The following is a 27561-nucleotide window of genomic DNA, read 5'->3' as shown; positions in this document are numbered from 1 at the left end:
AACGGTCACTGACATAACTGCAGGCACGATAGCTCTCTTGGCGACGGTCATTAATCGGCTGGTTTCGGCAGCCAAAATGCGCTAAGTGTCCACCTTACGTGTGTGAAGTTTTAAACACTCTTTAAAACATTTCTTGCTTTCTGGTCATGATAAGACAAGGATGCAGCGGTGGCGTAGAGGTAGAACACCCGCCTCGCGTGCAAGAGGTCCGTGGTTCGAATCCCGGTGCCACGCAATTTTCCACCGGATTAAAAAAAAATCCGCGTGTTGATAAAATTGCATAAAGAGGCCTGGAGTGTGGCCTGATCCCGGTGACCAGAACCGGGTAACGCACTCCCTCACCAGAGCAGGATTGGCCACCCTGGTGCAGTACTTGGCCACAACCTCCTATATGAACACAACAATCAAACCCCGGCCCTCAGTCCCCAGCAGCTGCGAAGCAACTGACCACGGCGGCGGTCAGACCTGCGACGCTGCAGAGGGTGCTAAGAATCCCTGGCTCCGGACAGGCCGCCATTGGAATATGAACCTGGCAACGTTTAACGCTAGAACGTTATCTAGTGAGGCGAGTCTAGCAGTGCTATTGGAAGAATTAGAGGGCAGTAAATGGGATATAATAGGGCTCAGTGAAGTTAGGAGGCCAAAAGAAGCATATACAGTGCTCAGAAGCGGGCACGTCCTGTGCTACCGGGGCTTAGCGGAGAGACGAGAACTAGGAGTCGGATTCCTGATTAATAAGCATATAGCAGGTAACATACAGGAATTCTATAGCATTAACGAGAGGGTGGCATGTCTTGTTCTGAAACTGAATAAGAGGTACAAAATGAAGGTTGTACAGGTCTACGCTCCTACATCCAGTCATGATGACCAGGAAGTCGAAAGCTTCTATGAAGACGTGGAATCGGCGATGGGTAGAGTGAAAACAAAATACACTATAATGATGGGCGATTTCAATGCCAAAGTAGGCAAGAAGCAGGCTGGAGACAAGGCAGTGGGGGAATACGGCATAGGCACTAGGAATAGCAGGGGAGAATTATTAGTAGAGTTTGCGGAACAGAATAATATGCGGATAATGAATACCTTCTTCCGCAAGCGGGATAGCCGAAAGTGGACGTGGAGGAGCCCGAACGGCGAGACTAGAAATGAAATAGACCTCATACTCTGCGCTAACCCTGGCATCATACAAGATGTGGACGTGCTCGGTAAGGTGCGCTGCAGTGACCACAGGATGGTAAGCACTCGAATTAGCCTAGACTTGAGGAGGGAACGGAAGAAACTGGTACATAAGAAGCCGATCAATGAGTTAGCGGTAAGAGGGAAAATAGAGGAATTCCAGATCAAGCTACAGAACAGGTATTAGGCTTTGACTCAGGAAGAGGACCTTAGTGTTGAAGCAATGAACGACAATCTTGTGGGCATCATTAAGGAGTGTGCAATAGAAGTCGGCGGTAACTCTGTTAGGATACCAGTAAGCTATCGCATGAGACGAAAGATCTGATCAAGAAACGCCAATGTATGAAAGCCTCTAACCCTACAGCTAGAATAGAACTGGCAGAACTTTCGAAATTAATCAACAAGCGCAAGAGAGCTGACATAAGGAAGTATAATATGGATAGAATTGAACCAGCTCTCAGGAACGGAGGAAGCCTAAAAGCAGAGAAGAAGAAACTAGGAATTGGCAAGAATCAGATGTATGCGTTAAGAGACAAAGCCGGCAATATCATTACTAATATGGATGACATAGTTCAAGTGGATGAGGAGTTCTATAGAGATTTATACAGTACGAGTGGAACCCACGATGATAATGGAAGAGAGAATAGTCTAGAGGAATTCGAAATCCCACAAGTAACGCCGGAAGAAGTAAGGAAAGCCTTGGGAGCTATGCAAAGGGGGAAGGCAGCTGGGGAGGATCAGGTAACAGCAGATTTGTTGAAGGACGGTGGGCAGATTGTTCTAGAAAAACTGGCCGCCCTGTAAACACAATGCCTCATGACCTCGAGCGTACCGGAATCTTGGAACCTAACCTAACCTAACCTAACCTAACATAATCCTAATACATAAGAAAGGGGACGCCAAAGACTTGAAAAATTATAGACCGATCAGCTTACTGTCCATTGCCTACAAAGTATTTACTAAGGTAATTGCAAATAGAATCAGGAACACCTTAGACTTCCGTCAACCAAAGGACCAGGCAGGATTCCGTAAAGGCTACTCAACAATAGATCATATTCACACTATCAATCAGGTGATAGAGAAATGTGCGGAATATAACCAACCATTATATGTAGCTTTCATTGATTATGAGAAAGCGTTTGATTCAGTCGAAACCTCAGCAGTCATGGAGGCATTGCGGAATCAGGGTGTAGACGAGCCGTACGTAAAAATACTGAAAGATATCTATAGCGGCTCCACAGCCACTGTAGTCCTCCATAAAGAAAGCAACAAAATCCCTATAAAGAAAGGCGTTAGACAGGGAGATACGATCTCTCCAATGCTATTCACAGCATGTTTACAGGAGGTATTCAGAGACCTGGATTGGGAAGAATTGGGGATAAGAGTAAATGGAGAATACCTTAGTAACTTGCGCTTCGCTGATGATATTGCCTTGCTTAGTAACTCAGGGGACCAACTGCAATGCATGCTCACTGACCTGGAGAGGCAGAGCAGAAGGGTGGGACTAAAGATTAATCTGCAGAAAACTAAAGTAATGTTTAACAGTCTCGGAAGGGAACAGCAGTTTACGATAGGTAGCGAGGCACTGGAAGTGGTAAGGACAGGTAGTGACTGCTGATCCGGATCATGAGAGTGAAATAATCAGAAGAATAAGAATGGGCTGGGGTGCGTTTGGCAGGCATTCTGAGATCATGAACAGCAGGTTGCCATTATCCCTCAAGAGAAAAGTTTATAACAGCTGTGTCTTACCAGTACTCACGTACGGGGCAGAAACCTGGAGGCTTACGAAAAGGGTTCTACTTAAATTGAGGACGACGCAACGGGCTATGGAAAGAAGAATGATAGGTGTAACATTAAGGGATAAGAAAAGAGCAGATTGGGTGATGGAACAAACGCGCGTTAATGACATCTTAGTTGAAATCAAGAAAAAGAAATGGGCATGGGCAGGACATGTAATGAGGAGGGAAGATAACCGATGGTCATTAAGGGTTACGGACTGGATTCCGAGGGAAGGGAAGCGTAGCAGGGGGCGACAGAAAGTTAGGTGGGCAGATGAGATTAGGAAGTTTGGAGGGTCAACATGGCCACAATTAGCACATGACCGGGGCAGTTGGAGAAGTATGGGAGAGGCCTTTGCCCTGCAGTGGGCGTAACCAGGCTGATGATGATGAAGACAACTTCATATGCATGCTGAAAATCATTGCACCGCTGTTTGTGGCAACGTACTGCGCGTTTGCGAGCGAACTTTGGAGCTGTTCGAGCCACGGGAGTATATTATTTTGGGGAATCGAAGGCGGTCCCACCCCCTATTTGTACGTTCGTGTGTGTGTTTGTATATGCGTGTTTACATAGGTACATACAAAGTTTCGGTTGGTTGGAAGCCCACCCCCTCCGGCTGCACGAATGACTCGTTCGAGCGTAGCCTGTATTGACAAGTGCCCTTTGCTAAGCGCCTGCGAACAATTAGCGCTTGTAGCTCGCGACCACCAGAGAAAAAGGCGGAACACCGCGCGGCATTTGGCTCCTGCGCGCGCGAGGAGTGGCTTCGCTGCAGAGCTGGATCACGGCGGCGGAACTATGCGCAACTCTGCTCCCTGCGGGAGCATATACAGGAACACTAATGCTATCTTCGGCTGGTCGTTTCTGAGCACTCTCGAGTGCTCTCGCGAGCGGCGTTGTCTTCGACTGGTTGAAAGAGGGTGCGCGCCCTGCGTTCGGCTGGTTCTTCTCGATTGCTCTCCTCTATCTTGGAGCGCTCTGAGGCGCTCCGAGCCCTGTCGTCGGAGCAGTCATCGAGATTGAAACGTCATCGCAGCGCCGCGTCACTGCTGTTGGCGACGGCCCACCGTAACCTTGGCAACCTAGGCCACTGCATGCTGGCGTCTCGACGAACGTTCGTCTCGCCGGCACGTCCGCCGGCTTTTTGGGCAGCGCCGGGAGCTTTCGATAGGCGAAACATCGGACGTTGGCAGTAGTCACGTGGTTTCGCATCAGCAATTTCCTCCTCCGAGAGCGAGTCGCACGTTCGGCTTGCGCGCTTGTCCTCTGCCTCTGAGCTCGGGGAACGACCGATCTACCCGACTCTGCTTCGGGGCATACAGGCGACCAGTCGAAGATACCATAAGAAGAAGGTGACGGTGGCGCCATCCGGATTTTCAATAAAGAATGTGTCGGCGCGGAGCCGTCGTTGGACCCACTCTCCCAATCTAGTACATTCTACAAACTGGGATACATAGCGCAAGAATGACACAAGGACGAAGCAGGAACACGGGATGAGTGCTAACTTTCAGCAATTGATTTATTGCAGCTAATGAGCATATATATACTCACTGGGACGCCACTGCAACAGACACACTGAAGGGAAGGAGAAAAAGCAGTCATGTGACTGCATGTGACTGAGCAGCGTTCTACTTCAGCGGCGACTGCGTATCGCGCGGCCGAGCGTGGCTGCACTCTGGCCCCATATTGAAAGCAATCTGCAGTGGGTAGAGTCTAGGCGCGCTGAGGGCTGATGACTTTGTGTGCGCTGTGTTCTCGCCACTTAGTTCGCGTTGAAACGAGAGGAAGCACGAAGGGCGATTTGCTCACTGCTGCTGTCACTCTTCCTTACGCCAACGTTTTGATAGCGAGTGTCCGCGGTCATCCAGTGACGTGTTCGTGTTTGCTTGTGTGCCCGTCACACTATGCTTGTTAATTCATTTAGTAACTTTTTTAGAAGTTTATACGGCCAATAAAGCTAATGCACTTACTTCGTATAGCTGTCTAATAATTTGCTATCGCAAGTGATGCTTTGCCTATTGGGCGGAACTCTGACATTTCTTATTTTTCAGATGGTGAGAAGTACAAAGGAGGAACAAGAACTTATCAAAGAAGTACAAGCACTTTATCAGCAAGAAACAGGCAAGCAATGAAGATGGGCGTTTAGTTGGATAATGAGGGCCCCAAATGAATACAACGAAAGCAATATTGTGAAGTCTGAGCATGAACAGATATGCCACAAGTGCATTAAAAAAGACAGTTAAGCACAACGCTCAGACGCGCTACCACACGTCATCCTCATGGCACATGTTCAGTGTGTTGTATGTGTTGTATACTTAGTTCTAGTTTCTGTTTAAACTCTATCACGCCTTCGTAATCATGTGTAGATACGTCATATTTTGAAATAATAAAAAGAATGAATGCTGCCAAGTTTGGGTAGGCAAAATCGGAGAAGGTGTTGCGGTTGTCAACTGATGCACACACAAGTGTGCTGTTCATGAAGCTACCTCGGACGTGGCTGTGCACTAGAGAACTGTGCCTGCATACAGTAGCTAGATAGCTGTCATTACCATGTGCAATCACTCAGTGAGCATCAGAGCTGCTATTGATTTGTTTTAGTCAATGAGCCATCAGAAATTGTCCTCACCGAGGCTGAGCTGGTCAGACCAAGACGAATGACAAACCAAGTTGTCAATCATCTTCCATAAGTTACAATGTATTCAATACTACGAAGAACTGCCTCTGTAAAGCTGCATAGTATACAGTTAGAGTTACCAGCACCCAAATATGTCTGTTGGTTCAAGACCACACAGGAAAACGAGTGCAATGCACAAAACAAATAAACAGTGAAAGCCTTTGCTTTTTGATGTAGCACGCCATCACAACAGTGTGTTTTAGAAATAGATGAGAGTACTCTAAAAAAAAGAGAACCCAAGAAACAGCATCTATGTGGCACTGTGCATGCTCGGAACATAAACTACAGTGATAATTAGCACAGAGTGAATTTGGGTTCACCAATGTCTGAAGGAGCACATGTAATACTTCTGGTGAAAAAAACATGGGTGCATCAGTGCGACACATCTCAGTAATGAGCACAATAGGGTTCTACTAATTTAACCTAGCTTGCTTTTGTCCAGTATTATAAATGGCTCTCTTCATTTGCAAATAATTACTGAGCCTTTTGCTTTTTCAGGAGAGACTACAGATGCAACTTTCCAAGAGCACGACATTCCACAAAATTGAGAAAATATGGCATAATGATGTCAGACTGACAAAATTGTTTTTTGAAAACTTTAATAGAGGTCTAAAAATCCAGCAATACAAATTCAAGACCAACGAAAAGAGCTAGGTTTCATGTGTTGAGTGTGGAGTACCTTTAATGCCCATGCTGATTTTGCTGTGTACCAAGAGTATACATTAAATTTAAGAATCTGTAAATTCTTTAGCCTCCCTAAAAAAGTATATTGAATAAACACACATACAATTGTATAGCAGGTTCACACTCAATGACAGCAATACTGCAAATATGACTCCTAGACAACAGTGCCGCAAACTTATGTTGACTTATAAGTGCTCTGCGCAAGCAGAACTAAGTTCAGTTTGAGCAATACCATGGAAGTAATACGCACAATAATTTTCACAATGCAAGACCATGGTGCCAGCATCGAAAATGGAAAAGATATAGAGCTGCACGTCAAACCGTGTACACCCAATAACATTTCACTAATGATCACATGCCAGACATTCAAATAACAGAGCAAGTGCAAGCAAGGATTGCTAACATCATCAACTAGCACAGTATTCAAGTGCTGCAACCATGCAAGAACATCCACAGCTGAGGGAGAATACTGAATGTTCAGATACTATGTATCTAATATAGTCCATAGTCCATGACTTCATTTCTAAATTTCATTCAGTAAAACGTGACAATTCTGTACATAAATGCTGGCCAAAACTCTCAATGCCCCTTTAAGGAATGTCTTATGGCAGCCCACATAGTTATTCTTCAACAAAATTATCAGGAGTGCCCATATTATTGGTCCAGGGCTGATACAAATAGACATGAAGGAGAACTGTGCTGATTAGATTAAAGTGTCACATCGAAAAGTATGCACAATATGTGCAGAACCCAGCTCCTCTGTTCAGATACCTTGTTTGCACATCCTTGTGGTAAAGCAAATAGTTTCCAGCCTCTATGGCACAGTAACCTTTACGTAAACATTAAATACTCGATATCAACTTAAACCTGCCTCCAGCCTCCCAGGGGTGCCACTACTATGAAATGCATTCAATCACAGGGGAGTGGCGGGAAGACCTGCCACAGATTTAGCATATTGATGGGCTTGCACTCTTTGCTTGTATCTGCCCACGTTTTCAGTGCATTCGCCTAGTGGACGTTGGCAGAGTACAGAGTGGCTCCCAAATATGCTAAATGTCCATCCTGCAAGTGGTCGTGGCAAGACACACCAAGTTTCCATGCAACTGATTATCTTCCTCTGTGCAATATCTGCTCAGTTGGTCGTCGTAAACTCAGTGGGAAGTGGCGAGTAAGCAACCACATTCTTTGGTGTCTTGCGCCTCCGCAAAAGACAGTAGGCGGTGCAGCTGAACACCACAATGGCCAGTATGGCGCTCTGCCCAATCACCAACGCCAACGCTGCAAAAAAAGAAAAAAAAAAATCGAACATTGATTACTTTGTGTGCGTGTAAGGCTGCACTTTGTCAAGTGGCCCCAAGCAATTTTTGAAGTAATTATAGAATGGCCTCACTTTTAAAGCACTTTGTCTCCTGAACCTCGTGCAGAAAAAATTATTTTGAATCCTTCAACTGTAAGTAGATTTATCCCGCTGATACCTGGCTTTCTCTTTTCATCTCCACTAGTGTGCTGGAAGCTACACAGTAGAGTGTTGCAGTGATGAAAGGGCTCATCGCGGCACTGCACAGTGTTCTGCACGCCATGCAGAACACTGCTGCAATCTTGGAGACTATGCACATCTGACGCAGCTAAGCGCAGTGCAAAGATGAAATGATTTTTCTGTCTTTTTGAGACCGCGGACACATATATTTTTCATTTATTTAACTCAATGTTGGTAATTATGTATTGCTGAGAATGCTCTTGCGACAGCAAAATCACTCAATAACGTTGGTGGGTCCAGTTGCAATCGATGACACCGCATGACGGCATTGCAGAAGCGAGAGCAAGAAATTTTTCGCTGTTTCGGACACAAGATTGTAAGGTCTCTGCTGCATGCAGTATAATAATATTTGGCTTACATGCTCACAGCAGCCTCTATAACCGATCAGCAACATTTTCTTACTACGGTCAAAAAGTGTTTCAGGACCCCTTTAACCTTTTCATCACTGAATTAATCTTCCTACCTTTGTAACTAATTTGTGCAAATTACTGGATTTAAAAAAATAAAGACAAGTGCATTTCTATTTTCAGTTTTAGTTCAAGTACCAAATACGTAATATTGTAATAACTGCAGGTGCCAAAGCCCTACCAACAAATTTTATCAAAGATACATGAACTAAGGGCTCTTGGCTGATTTGGAGCATGCAAGTAGATACGTATGATGCGCCTCCGAAACCAAGTTAAGTGAATTTTACAATGACACCATGAAAACCACACCAAGCAATCCCAGAAACTGGCAGAAAAATGTTTTATTAAAGGTGTCATAATACTTGACTCAAACATTACTATTATTTTTCTTTACTCTAGAACAAAACTTAGAACGATGATTTTTTGGTGCAATCAAACAATTTTGCCTGATATTTTGCATCCATGCCATGGTTGCACTCCAGGGTCCCGAGCTCCCAGTGCTGTTTTAACATTACTTTTAGCAACTCATCCGGAGTAAAGCACAATGGTAATGAAGTAGCCTTAGGAGCTAAACTGTCTCCATCGAAGAGTGGGGTAAGTCCATGTCTGTACTCATGTTGTGCACACTGATAGTTTAATGTGGGACTCCCCATGAACGCCCAATGACAACTTTGCAAAGGTGCGGGGAATGCACATGATTTGAGGCAATGGCAATACTGGCATGATGTCTCTAGTAGTGTAGCAGCTGAGCTTGCACTTATTAGCAGAGTGCGCCAGTTCAGCATGCCTTGGAAATGTCATACATGTTACTGTTTCACACTGCATGAAAAAAAAATATATTATTGGCCCAGATGACATGCCCCAATACACACTATTTTATTGCACTAAGGAGGAAAAAGTAAAAACATAGTACGAACTAACCGAAGCACCACACGCCACACCTTGCTTCCATAAAAACCAGCAAATAATGATCCTTGCTGTTTTGCAATCTACGTGGCATTAGATGTCCTGTTGAGGCATTAGATGCCTTAGTGCATCTTAGGTGCCCTAAAAAGTCATGGTTTCCATGACTTGAAAGTGCACCCTTAAGCCTGGTACATCTTGCTGCTCCTTACAGATGAACCTCTCAGCCACTTGAATGAAATTTGCTGCATTTAAATCAACAAATTAAATTGGCTGTAGGAGGTAGGGCTCCAAATTGTTGTCCAAAAGAATTGCATAAAATTCAAGCACTAAGTTCGCAACTTTGTGAGAAAAACAGGAACATATTAGAAATAAGTAAGCTGAATTTATTAGGGTGTCTCAAGCAGGAAATTCCCATATCATGCATACCTCTGAAGTAATCTTTGGATACATTTTAAACTGTCATGTCAACACACAGTTAAGTAACCATTTCTTGTATTGATAGACTTTAGATGCTTAAGTAGATGTGGTTTACAGAATTACTTTTTCTTTTCTTTTTGGATGGATGGATGGATGAAAAACTTTATTAGGGTCCTTTAGGGCGCGCACTAGCGCGCAGCGGGCCGCTCCCACGTCGGGACAGAGAGGCCGAGTCTCTCCACCGCGTCGCGGGCCCGTTGGACAGCCCATAACTGTTCTTCGAGGTTGGGGCTGTGTAGGACCGCATCCCAACGTGAAGAAGTGTTGTTTTCATCGCTGTGTAACGCGGGACATCGCCAGAGCATGTGAGGTAAATTCGCTAAATCATTGCATAGTGCACATGCATTTGTTGTCTGAATTTCGGGGTACACCTGGTGAAGAAGTCGGGGGTTTGGGTAAGCCCCCGTCTGTAGAAGCCTTAGTGTCAAAGCCTGAGGTCTATTGAGTTTGCAATGTGGGAGGGGGTAGATCCTCCGAGCCAAGTAAAAGTGCTTAGTAATTTCGGTGTACGTGGAAGGAGAGTCCCGATTGTCAGTACCCCCAGCGTCACGCTGCCCGGTAGCTACGCGGTTGATGATCCCTCGCGCAGCTCCGTGTGCCGGCTCGTTGAGGTTGGGCGGGGCACCCTCGATCTGTCCGATGTGGGCTGGAAACCAGATCAATGTGTGTGGCTTGATCTGCTTGCTTCCTAGTATCCTTAGGGCCAGCTCGGATATGGTTCCTTTGGCAAATGCCCTAACAGCTGATATGGAGTCACTGTAGATTGATGTCCTCTTATTGTCCAATAAGGCCATCGCTATTGCAGCCTGCTCTGCAATCTCAGAGGACGTCGTCCGAATCGAGATTGCGTTCGTTATCTGCCTTTCATGATCTACGCTAACTACAGCGAAGGCCTGTCCGTCGCCGTAGCGCGCTGCGTCTACGAAACTGTTCTCCGAAGCCCGTTCACGAGCCTTGTCCAGGAGAGCCTTCGCGCGCGCCCGACGTCTTCCCACGTTGTGCTCTGGATAGACGTTTCGTGGGATCGGGGCGACAATGATGCGGTCCCGCTGCTCTCGAGGGATGCTACAGAACTTTGTTTTGATTACTGTTGGGGGAACGCCCAGCTCCTGTAAAATGTGTCTTCCAGCTTGTGTGGTAGATAGCCTGACGAACTGGGCCCTCTCCTGTGCTTCCGCTATTTCCTCTAGCGTGTTATGCATGCCAAGTTGAAGTAAGCGTTCCGTGTGAGTGCATATGGGGAGGCCGAGAGCTCTCTTGATTGCCTTCCTGATTAATGCGTTGAGCTTATCCCGCTCCGATCTTTGCCAGTTGTGCATAGCCACGACGTAAGTGAAATGACACATTACGAACGCATGTACCAATCTCACGAGGTTATCTTCTCCGAGGCCTTGCTGCCGGTTGGCCACTATTCTGATTAGTCTGATGGCATTGTCCGTCTTCTTAGTGAGTCGCAGCACTGTCTGGTTGTTTGAACCATTCGACTCTACCATCATGCCGAGAATCCGGATAGCATCCACCCTCGGAATATATCCTCCGTCGTTTGTGCGCAGTTTTATGTCGCATTCGGCGAGTGGTTTCCACCCCTTTGGTTTCGGGCCTCTGCGCTTAGGTCGATAAAGTAGCAGTTCCGACTTGTGCGGTGAGCACCGAAGGCCCGTGGACTCAAGGTATCTCTCGGTAGCATCAATCGCCTCTTGCAGGGCCGTCTCTACCTGTCCGTCACTACCTCCCGTACACCAGATGGTAACGTCGTCTGCGTATATGGTATGACTGATACCGTCGATAGCAGAAAGTGTCCTGGATAGTCCAATCATGACGAGGTTAAAGAGGGTTGGGGATATGACTGCCCCTTGTGGCGTACCCTTAGACCCCAGCTTGATCATGTCTGAAGTCAGGTCCCCGATCTTAAGGGTGGCTTCTCTGTTTGACAGGAAAGATCTCGTGTAGGAATGAAAGTGCTTCCCCAGGTTGAGACTCGAGATGGTGTTCAAAACGAACGAGTGAAGAACGTTATCGAAGGCCTTTTCCAGATTTAGACCTAGTATGGCTCTCGTGTCCCGCGTATTACAGTCAATAATGTGATGCTTGATGAGCTTCATCGCGTCCTGCGTCGAGAGTCCGACCCTGAAGCCGATCATATTGTGTGGGTAAATGTCGTGGTCCTCCAGGTAGCGTGAAAGCCTGTTTAGGATTGCGTGCTCAGCAACCTTCCCCACGCACGATGTGAGCGAAATTGGGCGGAGGTTATCGAGGCTGGGCGGCTTGCCTGGCTTGGGGATGAGAATGGTGTTGGCCGATTTCCACATTTCCGGGACTTTACCGCTGCTCCATGTTTGGTTAATGATGTCCGTTAGGTATTCGATGGACTTCTCGTCCAGGTTCCGTAGAGCTTTGTTTGTGATCTTGTCCGGACCCGGAGCCGATCTGCCGTTGAGGGCATGGAGCGCCTGCCTGATCTCCTCAATCCCGAATTCTGCGTCGAGCTCAGGGTTGTCGGAGCCTTCGTAGTCAGGGGAAGGTGGTGTAGGGCCCGATGCGACTGATAGGCACTTCTTCACTAGTATGGATGACATTTCATTGCTCGAATATTCTCGCTTTGCTGTGTGTAGAGTGCGCGCCAGTGTGTTGCGTTGGTTGGTCTTAGTGTTCGTCTCGTCGAGGAGATGCTTTAGGAGGTTCCAGGTGCCCCTGTTGCGCAGCTGCCCGTCGATTGAGTTACACACCTCATCCCACTGTTGTTTAGAGAGGGCTCTGCAGTGTTCCTCTATAGTTCTGTTGATTTCCGATATCTTTTTTCTTAGCCTGCGGTTGAGCCGTTGTCCTTTCCACCTGGCGAGGAGCGACTGCTTGGCCTCCAACAGGTGAGCCAGACGGCTGTCCATCTTTTCCACTGGAAGATCGGTACAAACCTCTTTGGTGGTAGCTTTGATATCTTGTCTAACCTGTACAACCCATTGTTCGAGGCTAGGCTTCTCCACACTCTCCGTTCGCTCTTCCCTAATTTTGCGAAATTTGTCCCAGTTTTGGAGTTATAAAAATATTAACTTTGCGCTGCATGTTTTATTGAATCTTGTTGATTTTCAGCAACTAAAGATAAAAATTAGGGGGCTTGTATATAAAATATGTTCCTAACAGTCACTGGAACTAAAATTTTTCTTCTATGCTTATTAAATTTAATTTATATTATTTCAGTAGGTGCTTAACCAGAGTGTTTTGGCTTTTCACAAGCATTTAAACAGGGAAATCAGGTTCGGCTCCAAGCTAACACTCTAGCTTGTTTGTGTGCGTGTGTGTAGAACAACCCTATTAGTGCTTTATTTTTTGCCTAACATATGGACTGAACATGTTTAAGTCATTTTTTGGGGCTCCATAGCTGAGCCAGAACAAAAAGTTTGTGCAAAAATAACTTAAACAAAGCTGTTTCGGTTCAACATGCTCGCCTTAACCTAGTGATAATCACGTGGAGTGGAGGCATGGCCATGGTACTTATGTGGGTTATCTCTGTGGGTAACATGAGCAGCTTCATAGGGGGGCAAGGATGGGTGGCCTAACCCCAAAACTTTCTGCCTGCACCCCCATCGCCATCCTTCGACCAACTTGAAGTACTCAGCGACAAAGTTCCCACTTGCACCGCTATCGAAAATGGGGAATCATGCTCTGTCCTCTCAATAGAAGTATCCTGGCACTGCCCCTGGTTGATAAAAAAAAAAGATAAATTTTTCGCAGATGTATGCAAATCTGAGCAACTCGCACATCAGAGAGAATGAAATGGTAAAAGAGAGTTCTCACATCCTTTGGCAGCGCTAGGGGTCTGGTTTTTCACGGACTAAATAAGCACCCCAGACTCCGCAAATGCTTCACTAAATGCGGTCCAATTCCTTAAAGGGCCACTCATCCGGTCTGGCCATACTGAGCTGACAAGCACTGTGCATACAATGTGCACTAACGATTGTGCCTCTTAAGTATTACATCGCTATGCACAACGGAAACAGCTGAAATTCTGCGGAAGTGTGCCATGCAGCAAAAAAAGCGAAAGGAAAAGAAAAATATGTGGTGACCATGACGTATGTGTTATACGATCCTCCTGCTCCAGTATGGGAGAATGCAGGGAAGTAATTTCGCCTGCGGAGGCCAGATGGGGCAAGTGGAGAGCATGTGCTTGTTGGCGGTGATGCTTGCCTCCTAAAATCATGTGTTCACGGTACTGAAATATTTCCATCTTGGCTATAAATGAACCAGTTTTAAAAATTCTTGTGGCAGAGCGTTCCCTAGAGAGCACATAACATCCAGAATATAACTGAAATTTGCTATGGTGGCCTGGTGAGGGGCCCTTTAACTATACCCAAATCTTTTTAAACGCTTGTATTGTTCCAAGCTTAGCACCTCCCGAACATTCCTGAATGCTATACTAGCTCTATCTAAGCTGGCATCTGGTCACACATTCTGATGGCCTGCTCATAAGGCTGTTTCAGTGCTGCAACGCAGGCGGCGTTGCTGGCTGTTCTTAATGATGGTTTATGACCAACATCAGCTGCACATTCTCGCCGACGCCTCAGTCACATGGCCACGTCAGGACTCTGACGTAGGTTGCACTTCTGGCTGCTCTCTGGCTCACATTTGATACCGACCATGCTACCACACATTGCCACTGCCACATGAAAACCGTTGTGGAACCCCCTTATAGTAAGTTATAAGCTTCGCTGTAAAAGCTAACTATTTCCCCCTTATCACGCAACGAAACAAACTGCAATCACCCCACTGGAAAGCATACCTCCATCAGACAGGAAGAACGATTGTTGAAGACCACACTCTCGCCGCCAGTCATCCGGAATGTACACTTTGGCCAGGTCCAGAAACTCCTCCAGTGTGCAAAACTCGTTATCACAGCCAGGAAAGTGCAAAGGCCGGGGCTCCAACTCGAATGCATTGAGCGTGAGCCCACGCACAGAGAAGTTACCCGGCCCATTTTTCCATAGCTCAAGCACAAGCGAGGAGCAGTAAGGAGGGGCATGGCCATCAAATACACCCAGGGCATCCAGAATAGCCGATATTTCAGTATCATGCTGCATAAAGGCAAGAAAATTCCTAGTTAAAATGCATTTGGCACAAGAACTGCATGCATTACTTCTACAGCATAGCATAGCCTTGATTGAAGAATGGGGAAAACATTATCTAGAAAAACATGTGGTATGGGTGCAGGCAATGTTTTGCACAGGGAATGCTGTCATGTTGATGTGAGAAGACAGGTTCGTACAAACTGAAGATATGTAACCCTTCTTGTCCAGATTTTATCCATGAAGAAACACTTTATATTACATGCGCACTTGAATGATGTCAGGGAAAAATTAAGAAAAAGATCACTCTGGAGTTTTTGGCAATGAATCGAAGGTTTTTCTCATGAAGTGCCAACAACTCAATCTGTTGTAAGCAGCATGTAGTTCTTCAAACTTGTTAATTCACAATCACAATTAAAGGTGAATAAATATTCGAAACTAAAATAACAAATCGAATAGTGTACTATTCGATTCGGTCTTCAAAGTGAATATTTACTATTTGTAAATGTGAACATTTCTCAAATACTTTCTAATAGTATTTCAAAAGTCAACTGTGCCCAATTAAACATAAAATTAGAGCAAAGGTACGGTAAATTTTAATCCCCACGGTCATTGCAAAGACATAAAACACGAGAACTTGCATAGTGGAGGAGGCTATGTCACTTACACAGGTTATAGAGGGATCATTCACACTCTCTGAAGAGTCCTGTGCATTCGAAGAAACAGCGTGTATGCTCCTAATGCTCCACTTGTGCTTTTAATAAAAAATGCTTTATAATGTACTATATAATGACAGAAGCTTGCTAACTTTAAATATACTTGGAGGTGAATGACGTTTTATATTGATTGTGATAAAGCTTGTTCATTATTCAAAAACTATTCAATATCTGATTTGAGTCACTTCTGGTCCTATTCGATTCACATTAGATTCGGTCTCAAAAATAACTTTTTACACATCCATAATCATAACGGTGAGAAATATGGCCACAGGTTATTTGAAGCACAACTTTTGTGCCATCCACGGCAGGCAGCAGGCTCTACAGATACAGCACAGAGGCCTAACCTCTGCAAGACGTGACATCCAAACCTTTCTGAAATTTCTGGCAGAGCCACATTTATCTGTGGCATACATAAGTATGACAAATTGTGCAATTTGTAATGCTGTCATTACTGTTCCAGAAAATAATATTTTTACGGAGCAATCGATACATGGATGAACGTGAGGTTCGGCAGAGCAATGAAGACGACGATGAGGTCGCTTGCACATGGGCCGGATCAGACACCAACTCTTGTCCTAGCTTTCTTTGTAAATATTTTGTCAATATATTCATTGCCTATGTCTCATCATAATATTGTTTGTTTGTGATGCCGAATATTTCCTGCGAAACACTGATTCCTACATGAATCATTGCACCAGAAAGTGTTAAAGTTCTTTACTGGTTGAACTAGTGCGCACTAAAGAAATAGTACATTTCAGCATCACCAATGTTTACAGCATGGTTGTTGGCTGCCAGACAGAATGAGATGGCTTATGATTGACTTTTATTCCTTCTAACCATGGCGATCGCAGTAATTCCAGAACTCATTATGTGCACTGCATACAATTCCACAAGAAAGGCTTATCTTTCTAGGGAATGTCAGTAACAACTGTCACAATAGAATGACACAAGCATACTAGTATTTCTCAAACAAGAACAAAGTCTGATGAGAATGAAGCCACTAACAGCACTGCAACAAAGAAGAAAGAACATGCCAGTATAAAGTAGTAAATATGAAACAAGAACGAAGCAAGGTTCCATGGTAAACATAGTAAGGCAGCCAAACACCAATGAACCCTAAACAACACGAAAGTGTTTGAGTGTTCGTAGTAATCAGGCAAAGGTTTTGTCACAGTAAAAGCAAACATAATGTGCCTTGGGTGAAAGGACAAAACCCACATTCTCAGCATGACACATGCAGCACTTGATGAACTAAGGATGCTATGGAAGCTGTCCACATCCCTCGTGGGTTTATAAGCAGGCAGGCTCTACCAACGAAATGTCTGCACAATTCGAAAATTATAGTAGGCTTCATATGAATGTAACTTAGTGTACATTACTAGAAGTTTTGTTACTATATAGTAACCAGCGTAAGATTGTCTCCTTAAGACTAGATACACATACTCACAATTACAACTTCACCTAAGGATGAAACAGTGTCCCGCCCCTTTACTGCATAGGTTGAAAAGAAGTGGCATTCACTAAGGAAATATCTGCATAAGATAGATTGTGAGAAGCACCTCATCTAAGTGACCCATGAGGAAATCCCGAAACCATTTCACTTGTACAGCGAAGCTGTATGTAGCTACCCTCCGGCGGTGGTTATGTCCGTCTGTCTATGCGTCGTGTCGACACGAAAAAATGTTCAGCTCCAGTTTCTCGCGAATGCTCTGTAGCTCTCAATCTAATGTAGGTAACTTGGAACAAATTATACTGAAATTGGCCGTTAAGACAACTATCATTATGCCAAGTTTCATTTACTTATCATAATTAGTTCATAGTGAAGTTGTAAACATTATAGAATTTCTGTCTGCTGTCAATACATGGCCACTGACGGAGGGAGTATGGTTACAGAAAACGGCTGCAACCCTTGTTTTATCAAAACAATCTAGAAAAATATTATACGACAATTAGCTGCTAAGATGACTCTAACATTACAGCAGAGGTGAATGAAGTTTCATCACCAACAAGTTTCACCAACAAGTTTCATCTACTTTTCTTAATTACGCGTTTCACAGTGAAGTTGTAAATATTGTGGCATTCCTGTCTGCTTTGCGGCAGTACTTGCGCACGTCACTACTTCATAAAGGAATAAGAATAAATCACTCCACAGCCAAAAGATGTATTCGTTGTCTGTGTACTTTAATAATAATAATAATAATAATAATAATAATAATAATAATAATAATAATAATAATAATATATGTGCGTCAATTGAGGTAAAACACCACAGCTTCGCTGCTTGTCCTTCTTCACAGAGTGAAAGGGCTGATGAGTTTTTTTTTTTTTTTTTTTGCATATCCTGGCACTAAACACTTGCCCAAACACTTGCTCTGCTTGAACTACCCAGTTTCATAGCAGATGATTATGGAAGAATAAAGAGAGATTGTGAGTATGCGGCAAGCAACAACTGTTCTCGTGAGATTTTTGTATGAGCTACCTTGAGTGTAGGCCTTGAGTGTAGGCCCCTGTATGAGATGAGCTAGTGTAAACAACTCCCTATTCTTATCTTCAACACCCTGCTTTCTGTTCTATTTGCTTATGATAATCGCTTTTGATAATCATCATCACCGTGAATGGAGCGAGCACATCTGTGAAAATGGGTGCAACCACGAAAATGAGGGCAACCGTGGGAAAGGGTGGGGTCACATGGCCGGAAACAAACCAAATTTCTCGGCTGCTTTGATGGCGATACTGGCAGCACTTTCGGCGCTCTGACCTGGGGTTGGGTGATCAGAACGGATAGTCCAAATGTAGCCGGAGGCCCCCTTTTCGACCATCCAAACAAGATCGGCCTTTTGGGAGAGCTTTAGCGCACTCAGAAATGACTGCTCAAAGATGCTATTAGCTTTACTCTACATTTCTTACATTAAAATTTTTTTTCCCTCATTGCGTCTCATTGAAACTAATGGCAAAGTTTGTAATTAGTTACAATTTTTAGAATTAGACGCAAGGTGACAATGAAAATGTTGCATTCATTCAAAAACATCCAAATGAAGCATTTCTAGTTTCTAGAGGCTTCTTTTTTCTTTCTTTGCAGGCAATGTAGACAGCTTGCAAAATTTAAAAGGAAAACCAAAGACCACAATGCCTCTATACACAATGGATGCACAAACTCCACAATGCAACCATACATTACACTTTAAAGGGCCCCTGAAACAGTCCGGACAAATTTTGTAGACGCGTAAGGTACAGCTAAAGTTAATCATTCACACCACAATTTGTGTGAAACGTCTCATATTAAGAGAGCTATGGACGATTACAAGTTACCCTCCTCCACAGTCATGCATTTTCTCCTCAACTTGTTCACCGAGTGATCGGGGCTAAGCTATGCCTTCACCGGCTCTGTGTTATGATGGCACTTCGTGTCGTCGACTTCCGGTTCTCTAGGAGCACACGCGTGAAGCCTCTCCAAGCTCTCCGCCAGCTGCTTGGCAGTCGACCCCAAGCGAGAGCTATCAAAGCAGCGTTCGTTGCGAGCAGTCTGGCGAAGCGCTGAATGTGTCTGGTATTCCGGAAACCAGAGGCGGGCTGGGCCTTTCAACGGATGGGTGGAGGCATAAACTCAAGCTGATGAAGCAACTTTAGCGTAAATGTACATGAGCGGCCTGATTGGTCTGCAAGGTCCATCCACCTGTTCGCGCGGAGCTTAACCAGCCAAACAAAGAGCTAATATTGCTCTAACCAAGTGTAAAACATTTTAAACATTTACAAAAACAGCATGTTAACGATTACGCTCCTGCGAAAAATTTACACCAGCAGCAAAGAATAATACACTTCATTACTGCTACTGTGTTTGGTTGAGCTCTGTGCCACCAGGTGGCTGCACCATGTAAATCATTCACGTTTGCGCTTCTGCTCATCCCGTGAAACGGCAAAGTCAAGTGGCCAGGCCCTGTCCCCTTGCTTGCGTTTACCCGAATACCAGACTCGCGAAACGCTATTGTGGTAGTAATCCTCCGGTGTAAAGGGACGGCTGCAAACGCGTAAATTATGGCGCCAATCGGATAGCGACAGTCAGATGTGCTGTAGCCACTCCGCTCGTCTGCTGCCTCGCAGAGGGACACGATGTCACAGCTTGACATATTGCCAGTCGCTACGCTTGCAGCCCGCAACGCAACAAAGGTGATTCATGGTGCTCACGAAAAGACAGACCGACACTGACTGCGGGGCTCTCGTCAAGACGGAGCACGTTGTAACACAAGCACACGATGCTTGCTGTGTGCCGGAAGTGCTTAAGTGTAGTGAGAAATTGTTCTTGTGAATTCTCTTTCTGTTACTTCTTTTTATAGAAACAAATTAACTAACATTCCAACTATTACGAACATCAGTTGTTCACCATAAAGGTGGAAAAATTATCGATGACGCGCCCTGGGCAGCCAATAGGATAGCTCACCATACCGATGTCAGTTGGGTGATTTACGTCATATGGGTAGGGCTGGCTGAATATTCTGCCGAGCAGTGTGCTGCGATCGGCAACGATGTAAATTTTTAAAACCTTGTAATAAATTACACACTTTACGCGGAGCACTTAGATGCGTCAATTAATGATCAGAAGGACCTACTCTAACGGACCTACTCTAACAACCGAGTACGTTTATACAAAATCGTCAAAATCATTTCAGGGTCCCTTTAACAATCTCAAGCATACAGCGAAACAGTGTGTGGTCAGAACATGAAACTAAAAGTTTTTTGTACAACACAATTAACTGAAATGAGTTAGGATCAGTACAGCACCTAATACAACTACACCTGATGAATGAATTAGATGTATGCAATCAACCTAAACTTGTTACACCATAGTCATGAGTTAGCACTTACTGTGGAATACATGAAGACCTTGTATTCTGACTTGTTACGTGCTGCTGCCTCCAGGTTTCCCGACATGTTGGCCGCTAACAGCCCTGTTAGTAAATACAAACATCAAAACAATAGCAAAGATGGGGCACCCTTCACAAAAAAGTGCCAATTCAGAAAACTGTGTCCACAGATAAAAACATGCCCAATAGTTTTCATAATCACTCAGCCTGTAATGTGATAAATGGAGTAGCATACGTACACCCTTGAGTGATATAGAGGGAATGGTACCCAAACAGCCTTCAAAAAGACATAGTCACTATAAATGCATGCCCTTGATTAAGGTGTTAAACGAGACAACATGCCCAATGAGAAAGCGACTCTTTCTTGTTATTTATGCAATGATTATTTGCAAAGCATGGGTTGTGAATCCACACTTTGATAGTAATGATTGCTTTAAAACACATTTCGTGTCCCCTATCATATTGCTCATGACTGTGCTTATCATGGCAAATGAAATGCAAATTGGCATAAGTATAAAATTCACTGGCTCCTGCGAGCAACAACTTGAATGTAATTTTGCCCCACTGTGCACACCTTGCCCCCACTGTGCACACCTTGCCAAATTATGGTGTAATGGGATTCAAATTAAAGTGAAGACCAGGTCAGGAAAGCGAGTCCTGGTTGGCACTCTTTTCCTGCCCTAGTCTTCACTTTATATTGCATCCCATTACAACGTAATAAATATGAACCAGTTTAACTAGCCCAGGGACAAGTAATGGTCACCAAAGATGGTATGGGGCAAGGACAAAGAATACATGATGACCTTCTTGCATGACAAGGTGGTGAAGAGGCAAACAAAAGAACACAGTTGAGATAGTATTAACTTGTTCATATTTAATTTGTCCACCACAGTATACTGCCAGGAAAGTTGCACGGATATTTTACTTCAGAATTACTAATGGTGACTGCAGAAGCTGGGTGCCTGAAATTAATTTTTGGGACAAATTCGGGTGTAATTGATACAGTGTCCTGAAAAATGCCAATGGCATGAATGAGCGCTAGCAATGACTAGACTTTCATTACTGATTTTAACAGGGTGCTGGTGGCATAATTACTTTCTTTAATGCTTTTGCATCAAAGTGAGTAACCACCATGAGATAAGATGTAAAGAAAAAAGAAGACAGAGGGTCAGTGATCACACAATTTATGTGGAGAAAAAAAGAACACATAAATACATGTGTGGTGTTTAGCTGAGCAGCAGGAAAAAAAAAAAAACATTTTATTTGCCTTAGAGTCAACCTTCAATAGACTAAATATTCTCTAGTTATCCATCTATGCACCAACAATAATACAAGTTCCATTGCAGCTACTGACAGGAAGTTAGTGGCAGACCTAGCTGTAAAATGCTTTTGCATATATAGATATTGCAACTTAAAAGGGCCCTGAAACACTTTTTGAATATAGTAAAGAAACACAGCTTCTCATTGCAGAGGCCCCTGTGAACATGCAAGCCAAATATTATTGCACTGCAAGCAGCAAGGAATTCCTTCTCTTTATTCAGCAAGGAATTTGCAATCTCGTTTCAAAAATGTTGAAAAATCCCTTGCTTTGTCTTTCACAACATTGACAGCAGCTATGTCACAAGCAGCCAACCATGATCGCGGATTATGTGATCATGCGAACATTATCAGTAATATTATTATGGCTCATTTTGAGTGGAAAAACAATGAAAAATGTATATGTCTGCAATCTCAAAAAGACCAAATATGTATTTCATCTTTGCAATTCAGGCATACAGACAGTGTCTGTTGCACATGGACTGAAGAGATTCCACTGGCATACTGCATAGTGCAGATACTACGGCCGCCCTGGGGTTCTGTGACGAGCCTGCTGACCACCAGCCACTTATCCTGACTGATCTCTGTCTGTGACATAGTTCCAGGGGCATGGTGACATAAGGCAGCTGAGTGCCCCTCTCGCATTGAGAGAGCAACGTGCGCACCTGAACCAGAAACAGTCATAAAAAAAAAAAAAACATAAAATGTCCAACATTTAGGCGGGGCCATGCTCCCCTTGCCGTCACTCCTGTGTAGCTTCCAGCATGCTAGTGGAGACGACAGGAGAGAGAAAGCCATGCACTAGTGCAATAACTATCTCCGCTTAAACTTGAAGGACTCAAAAATTTTTTAGGCAGGAGATTCACGAGCCAGCATCCTTTAATAGTGGGAACATTCTATGATTATTTAGAAAAGTGTTTGAAAGCTTCTTTAGGGTGGCAGATGATGTTGTCGCTGCACGTATACCAATGTAAGCGTTTTCTTTCTTTTATGCACGAAAATGCTGTTATAAAAAAAAAGAAATAAAAAGAAGTTTCCAGATGACATGGTGGCTCAAGATCTGTGATGTTCTGCTGCTATAATGAGGTTATGCGTTCAATTCCTGGTAAAAATCACATTCTGATAGAAAAAAATACTGGCTCTCCCGTAATCGAGAGTAGATGTAAGCATGAAATTGCTACCGGAAAAGCAGGTTGGTTTGAGATGATACTAGCCACAATCTTAAAATGGGTGTAGTGCATGTTCACAACGGCACACCCCACCACACCACACTGCACCACGCCATACTGTGCACTGGTCCTTATGGACGCAATAGTTTCCTGTCACAGATGGAACCTCATTGCAAGTTTTGCTTCGGTCAAACAGCCCTCCGCGGTGAGTCAGACGCTACTGGTTTGGACGCTGCCAAAAGCTACCGATGCTGCCAAAAGCTACCAATGCTGCCAGCGTGACAGACATGCCGCGGACCTCACAGAATGCTGGAGTTGAAAAGAGCACAGGCAACTCTGTCTCAACACCAAAATATGACAATCAGGTGCATAGTGCCCTGTATCTGCCTTTTGACCGTCGCTATGAACAAACATTTGGAAGAACTCGGAAGCAACATTTTTTTGTAACTTGTTTGGGAAGTAATAGCATATGTAATACAGTCTTGACTGGTTGCCTGGATGATCTCATTTTGTTCTCGCAACTTCAATCAATCAATCAATTAAAGCTTTATTTCAGTTGGCACTACAGTGTGCAGTACAATTTGGGGGATAAGGGAGAAAAAGCAGCCTATACGGCTACTTGACGAAGCTCTCGAACCCATTTAACAACATTGACACTTGTGACAGGAGAAAAAGAAAAGAAAAAGTAGAGCAATATTAAAGTACAATATGCGTAGTCAATGCGAAGTCTCTCGGACATTGTGAGTACAAGAGTTACGTAGATCTTTATACAATGATACATGAAACTTCAAATGCAATTATAACATGTAATGAATACTGGCATATGGAATACACAGTACAAAAAAATATTTGGATTAATCTGAAACAGTGCAAAATTATAATAATAAAAGAAAAGTCAAATGCTCTGGAATATAAGGTCAACAAGAACAAAGTCATGAATGAGTCTCGAATATCAGAAAATGATATATAGCATAAGTTCTAATAGAATTCAGTGTTTAAGCATTTAGGCAATATGCACGTCAACACAGTGAAACCGTAGTTATTTCTACATCGAGGTAATGTATAAGTATGTTGTTTTCTAGTTTCATAAGGCGTAATATGTGCATATGCATAATATGATTGAGGAAGGGATAATCTTTTGCTACAAGTTTTTTTATAAAAACAGGAGACCCTGCATTCAAACAATTTATTTACACCAACAATTTTATATTTCAGGCATAAGGGAAGCGTTGGGGCATCATATGAGGTATCGTCAATTATCCAGAGCAATTTTTTTCTGAACAAATAATTTTTGAATATGCAAAACAGTGGGGTTACCCCAGACTAGAAAGCAGTAATTTAGGTATAGGCAAAAGAAAGTGGAGTATAAACTTAGCTTACTCTTGACGAGTAAACTGTGCCTGTTGGGTGAAAAAACTCTAATAAATCTGGAGAGTTGTAATGCAAGTTTTATCTATATGAGCGTCCCATGTCATAGTAGTTGTAAAGACTGCACAAACATAATTAATGGTACTACCATTTAAGACTAGAGGCGGTGGATTTGATATGTACTTGTTCTTCGGGTGAAAAATCATTGCCTTTGTTATACCTTGATTAATTTTTAGTGATTTGTACAAGGACCATTTTGCCATAATGAAAGAACCCGATTGGCAGTGTCAGTTATTTTCAGAATCTTATCGGACGAAAAAAACAGGGATGTATAATCTGCATACATAATGAATTTTGCCTTGTTAGTAATATTGACAATGTTGACATAAATACAGTGCAGTCCACTTATAACGATATCGAGAAAGACGAAAAATATGATCGTTATAACCGATGATCGCTATATTTGGACTGCAGTTATAAAAAAAAAAAAAATTTAAACGCGTTTGCGCTCTTTACCTTTGCAGCTCTGAACTCGAATTCGCTACTTGCTCTAAAGAATAGATGATGTATACAGTAGGCAGTGAAAAACAAACTTTATTTCTAGCGCCAATGACCGTGTCAAGGATTAGGCACGCCGAAATAGTCTGAAATCTGCACTTGCTTTTGCGGCAGCTTCAGCTTCACAACCGCGGTGTGCATGGATTCCAGCTGCTGCGCGAACACTGGCGGCAATCCTTTAGCATGCATAAAATCAATTAAGGAGTCGATCGACGACAGTGCACTTTGCGTGGACATCGTGGTCGGGGTCAAGGAGCCACTGTCGACCTCGTTGTTACTGTCGCTGATGCCGTCGCCACCGTCGCACAACTTTGCGTCTGTCGAGACAGCACATCTTCGGCGATCGCCTCGTCGGTGACCTCATCGCAGAACGAGGCAGCACTGTCTGCAGTCAAAAACTCCTCCTTCGACACACCACCTGTGTCACCAGTAGGAATGAGCTCCCAGAGCTCGGTTATGTCAGCGACTTCCACCGGGTCGGTCTCAGCGGGTTGGGGAAGTTCGTCCTTACGCACAAAGCCCGCCTTCTTGAAGCAATTGGTGATGAACCACTGGTAAAGCGCCTCTTCAACATCGGCGTACAAAGGGTCCCAAACCCCTTTTCCGCTGATCGGAATGGCCGCTGATAGCTCCTGCCTTCACAATCGCGGTGCTCCCGGTTTTCAAGATGGTTGATATTGTTAACTGGACGAGCTCATACTTCTTCACGAGGGCGCTCACCTTGAAGCCGCATCGAGAGTCCTGCAAAATATCCATCTTCGTGTCAAGCGACACAGCTTTGCGCTTTGTCGGCGCCATCTTCGAACTGGGTTGAACCGTTGGTTGCACGCTGCTTCGGTGGCGTCAGCCTGCTATCGCGAGAGAGAAGGCTGTTACATGGCGCGATTGGGGCGAAAAAAATCGTTCTGCCGCGCACGTTGCAGAGCGATTTTCGCTCACAGCTTTCACATGCGATTATGGCAGCGCGATATCCGTCGCAGCGATGCGCAGGGCTGCCTCCTGCTCACAAAGTATCCATACCTACATCGTTAAACAAAAACAACATGGAAACTAGTCAAATGTTCGAATTTTCCTAGTTTTATTCGATAATAGAATAGGTACACCATTTTTAACGTTTAAAGGCGTTGAGACACGACAGCTTGCAGATACGGTGAGTGAGGCGCTGCTCTACACCGCAAGTATGACCGTGCGGCTTGCGCGGCGTCGGTGGGATGGTTCTGTGTGGTACACTCTAGTTTCGTTGTTACTATGGGAGCCGCAACTTTTTTTCCTGGATGAATATTTGCTTTTGCAGAAGAACAAACTACTGTTGAGTGTGCATGTATATAAGCAGCTGGCGCGGTTTGTAGGGATGAAGCGGTTGACGACGGCGGCGATCAAGTGGGTACATGCCTTATGTTGAAGCGGCGTCCTCCCGATCTGGATAGTGCAGCTTCTCCTTTCAAACGAATTATGTAAGCGAAAGAAACAAAAAATGTATGTAGCTCCTAAGCCGCAAACGCTGGTGGGTACACCGTAAACATAGCTAGAACTGACGCGCGACATTGCTCCACAGAGCTACCAACGCGCGGTGAAACACACATTGCCCCTCCCACATCGCGCCGATCGCTGCGACTGAGCGACGGCGCGAAGGTCGCTGAGCGACGGAATTCGCTGTGTCGCTGACTGAAAATCGCGCCATGTGAAACAGCCTAGACGCGGGACGGGCGCCACCGCACCGCTTTGCTTGTCGCTTCTTTTTTTCTTTCTCTTTCGGAGCAACTGTGGCCGACGCGCATGAAGCAGCTAGCGCCATCTTGTGGCCCGCTGCGCCAACGTTGGCTGCGCCTACTCATGCGCGGGCGGGGCGAGACGCGCTGCGCGGTAATGGCGGCAGATACGAACTTACGGAGGTAAACATCGCCTCGTCTCGACATCGTTCGTTTCAGGGAACTAAGCAACGCAAACGTTACGATTATTTGGCACGGAAAATGCCGTCCAGACTGCAGAATTTTGATCGTTATATCCGATATGCGGTGAATAACCTATCGTTATAAATGGTTTTTTTCCCCATAGACCTAATGCATAAAATGACACTCTCATGTCGACCCATCGTTATAACCGATATATCGTTATATGTGGTATCGTTATAAGTGGACTGCACTGTATTAAAGAACAGAGGTCCCAATAAACTGCCTTATTAAGGGAACACCATTTTTCATTTACAGGAATTCAGACGAATAGTTCCCAATTACTACATACTGGAATTGAGAGTTTAAGTATGATTCAAATACGTTAAGGGCATGCCCCTGTACACCGTAGTGTTCTAGTTTTGCAAAAAGGTTATCACGGTTGAGCACGTAAAATGCCTCGCTGAAGTCTATAAACATGTCTAATAACGGTAGTTGGGATTCACAGTTATTTAGTATATGTTCTTTTTGATCAACTAGTGCAAGTTCCGTTAATCTATTCAAGCAAAACCATACTGATGCCCACATGTTCTCGTTTGAGTACCTGGGTAATGGCTCTGGCATGTGGCTTAAGGTCGCTTGAAAATTGCCGACAATGGGAGCTAAAAGCATTTCACACTTAAAAAAGAATAGTGTGCCAAGCATTTATTTATCTATTTATGTATTTGTTAATTATACCCTCAGGGCCAAAGGCATTACAGAGAGGAGTGGGTAATATAGGTTACAAAGACAATACAATACAGTGAATTTTGTTAGAACATAATTTCAACATTCTCCAAAATAAACAAAGGTTGTTAGTGCATCATGAAATCTTTGATTATCTTCAATGGCTGCAATATTGGGAGGGAGGCGGTCCCATTCGACAGATGTCTGGGGAAGGTAGGACTGAAAAAAAGCTTTAGTATTGCATTTTTTGATGCCCACCCTG

The 27561-nt window shown here is 44.2% G+C and overlaps 1 protein-coding gene and 1 long non-coding RNA gene across 2 annotated transcripts in view; one reads left to right on the top strand and one right to left on the bottom strand.

The window, feature by feature from the left end:
* Window positions 1-4301: 4301 nt before the first annotated feature.
* LOC129387708 (uncharacterized) lies at window positions 4302-5385 on the top strand. The gene is made up of 2 exons (XR_008614889.2): window positions 4302-4826; window positions 5004-5385. It is a non-coding gene; the product is annotated as an uncharacterized lncRNA (long non-coding RNA).
* Window positions 5386-6208: 823 nt separating this feature from the next.
* LOC126542278 (prostatic acid phosphatase-like) overlaps window positions 6209-27561 on the bottom strand; it is a 51925-nt gene continuing 30572 nt past the window's right edge. Inside the window, exons 8-10 of the mRNA XM_050189283.3 lie at window positions 20274-20356; window positions 14412-14703; window positions 6209-7588 (exon numbers count right to left, since the gene is read on the bottom strand). Coding sequence (XP_050045240.1) covers window positions 7443-7588; window positions 14412-14703; window positions 20274-20356 — 521 coding nt within the window. The 3' untranslated portion in view covers window positions 6209-7442. The remainder of the gene's footprint in view (window positions 7589-14411; window positions 14704-20273; window positions 20357-27561) is intronic.

The sequence above is a fragment of the Dermacentor andersoni genome, chromosome 2 (assembly GCF_023375885.2).
Source record: "Dermacentor andersoni chromosome 2, qqDerAnde1_hic_scaffold, whole genome shotgun sequence".
NCBI classification, from domain to species: Eukaryota; Metazoa; Arthropoda; class Arachnida; order Ixodida; family Ixodidae; genus Dermacentor; species Dermacentor andersoni.
The sequence above is the reverse complement of the archived record's forward strand: the minus strand, read 5'-3'. Positions and strand labels throughout refer to the sequence as shown.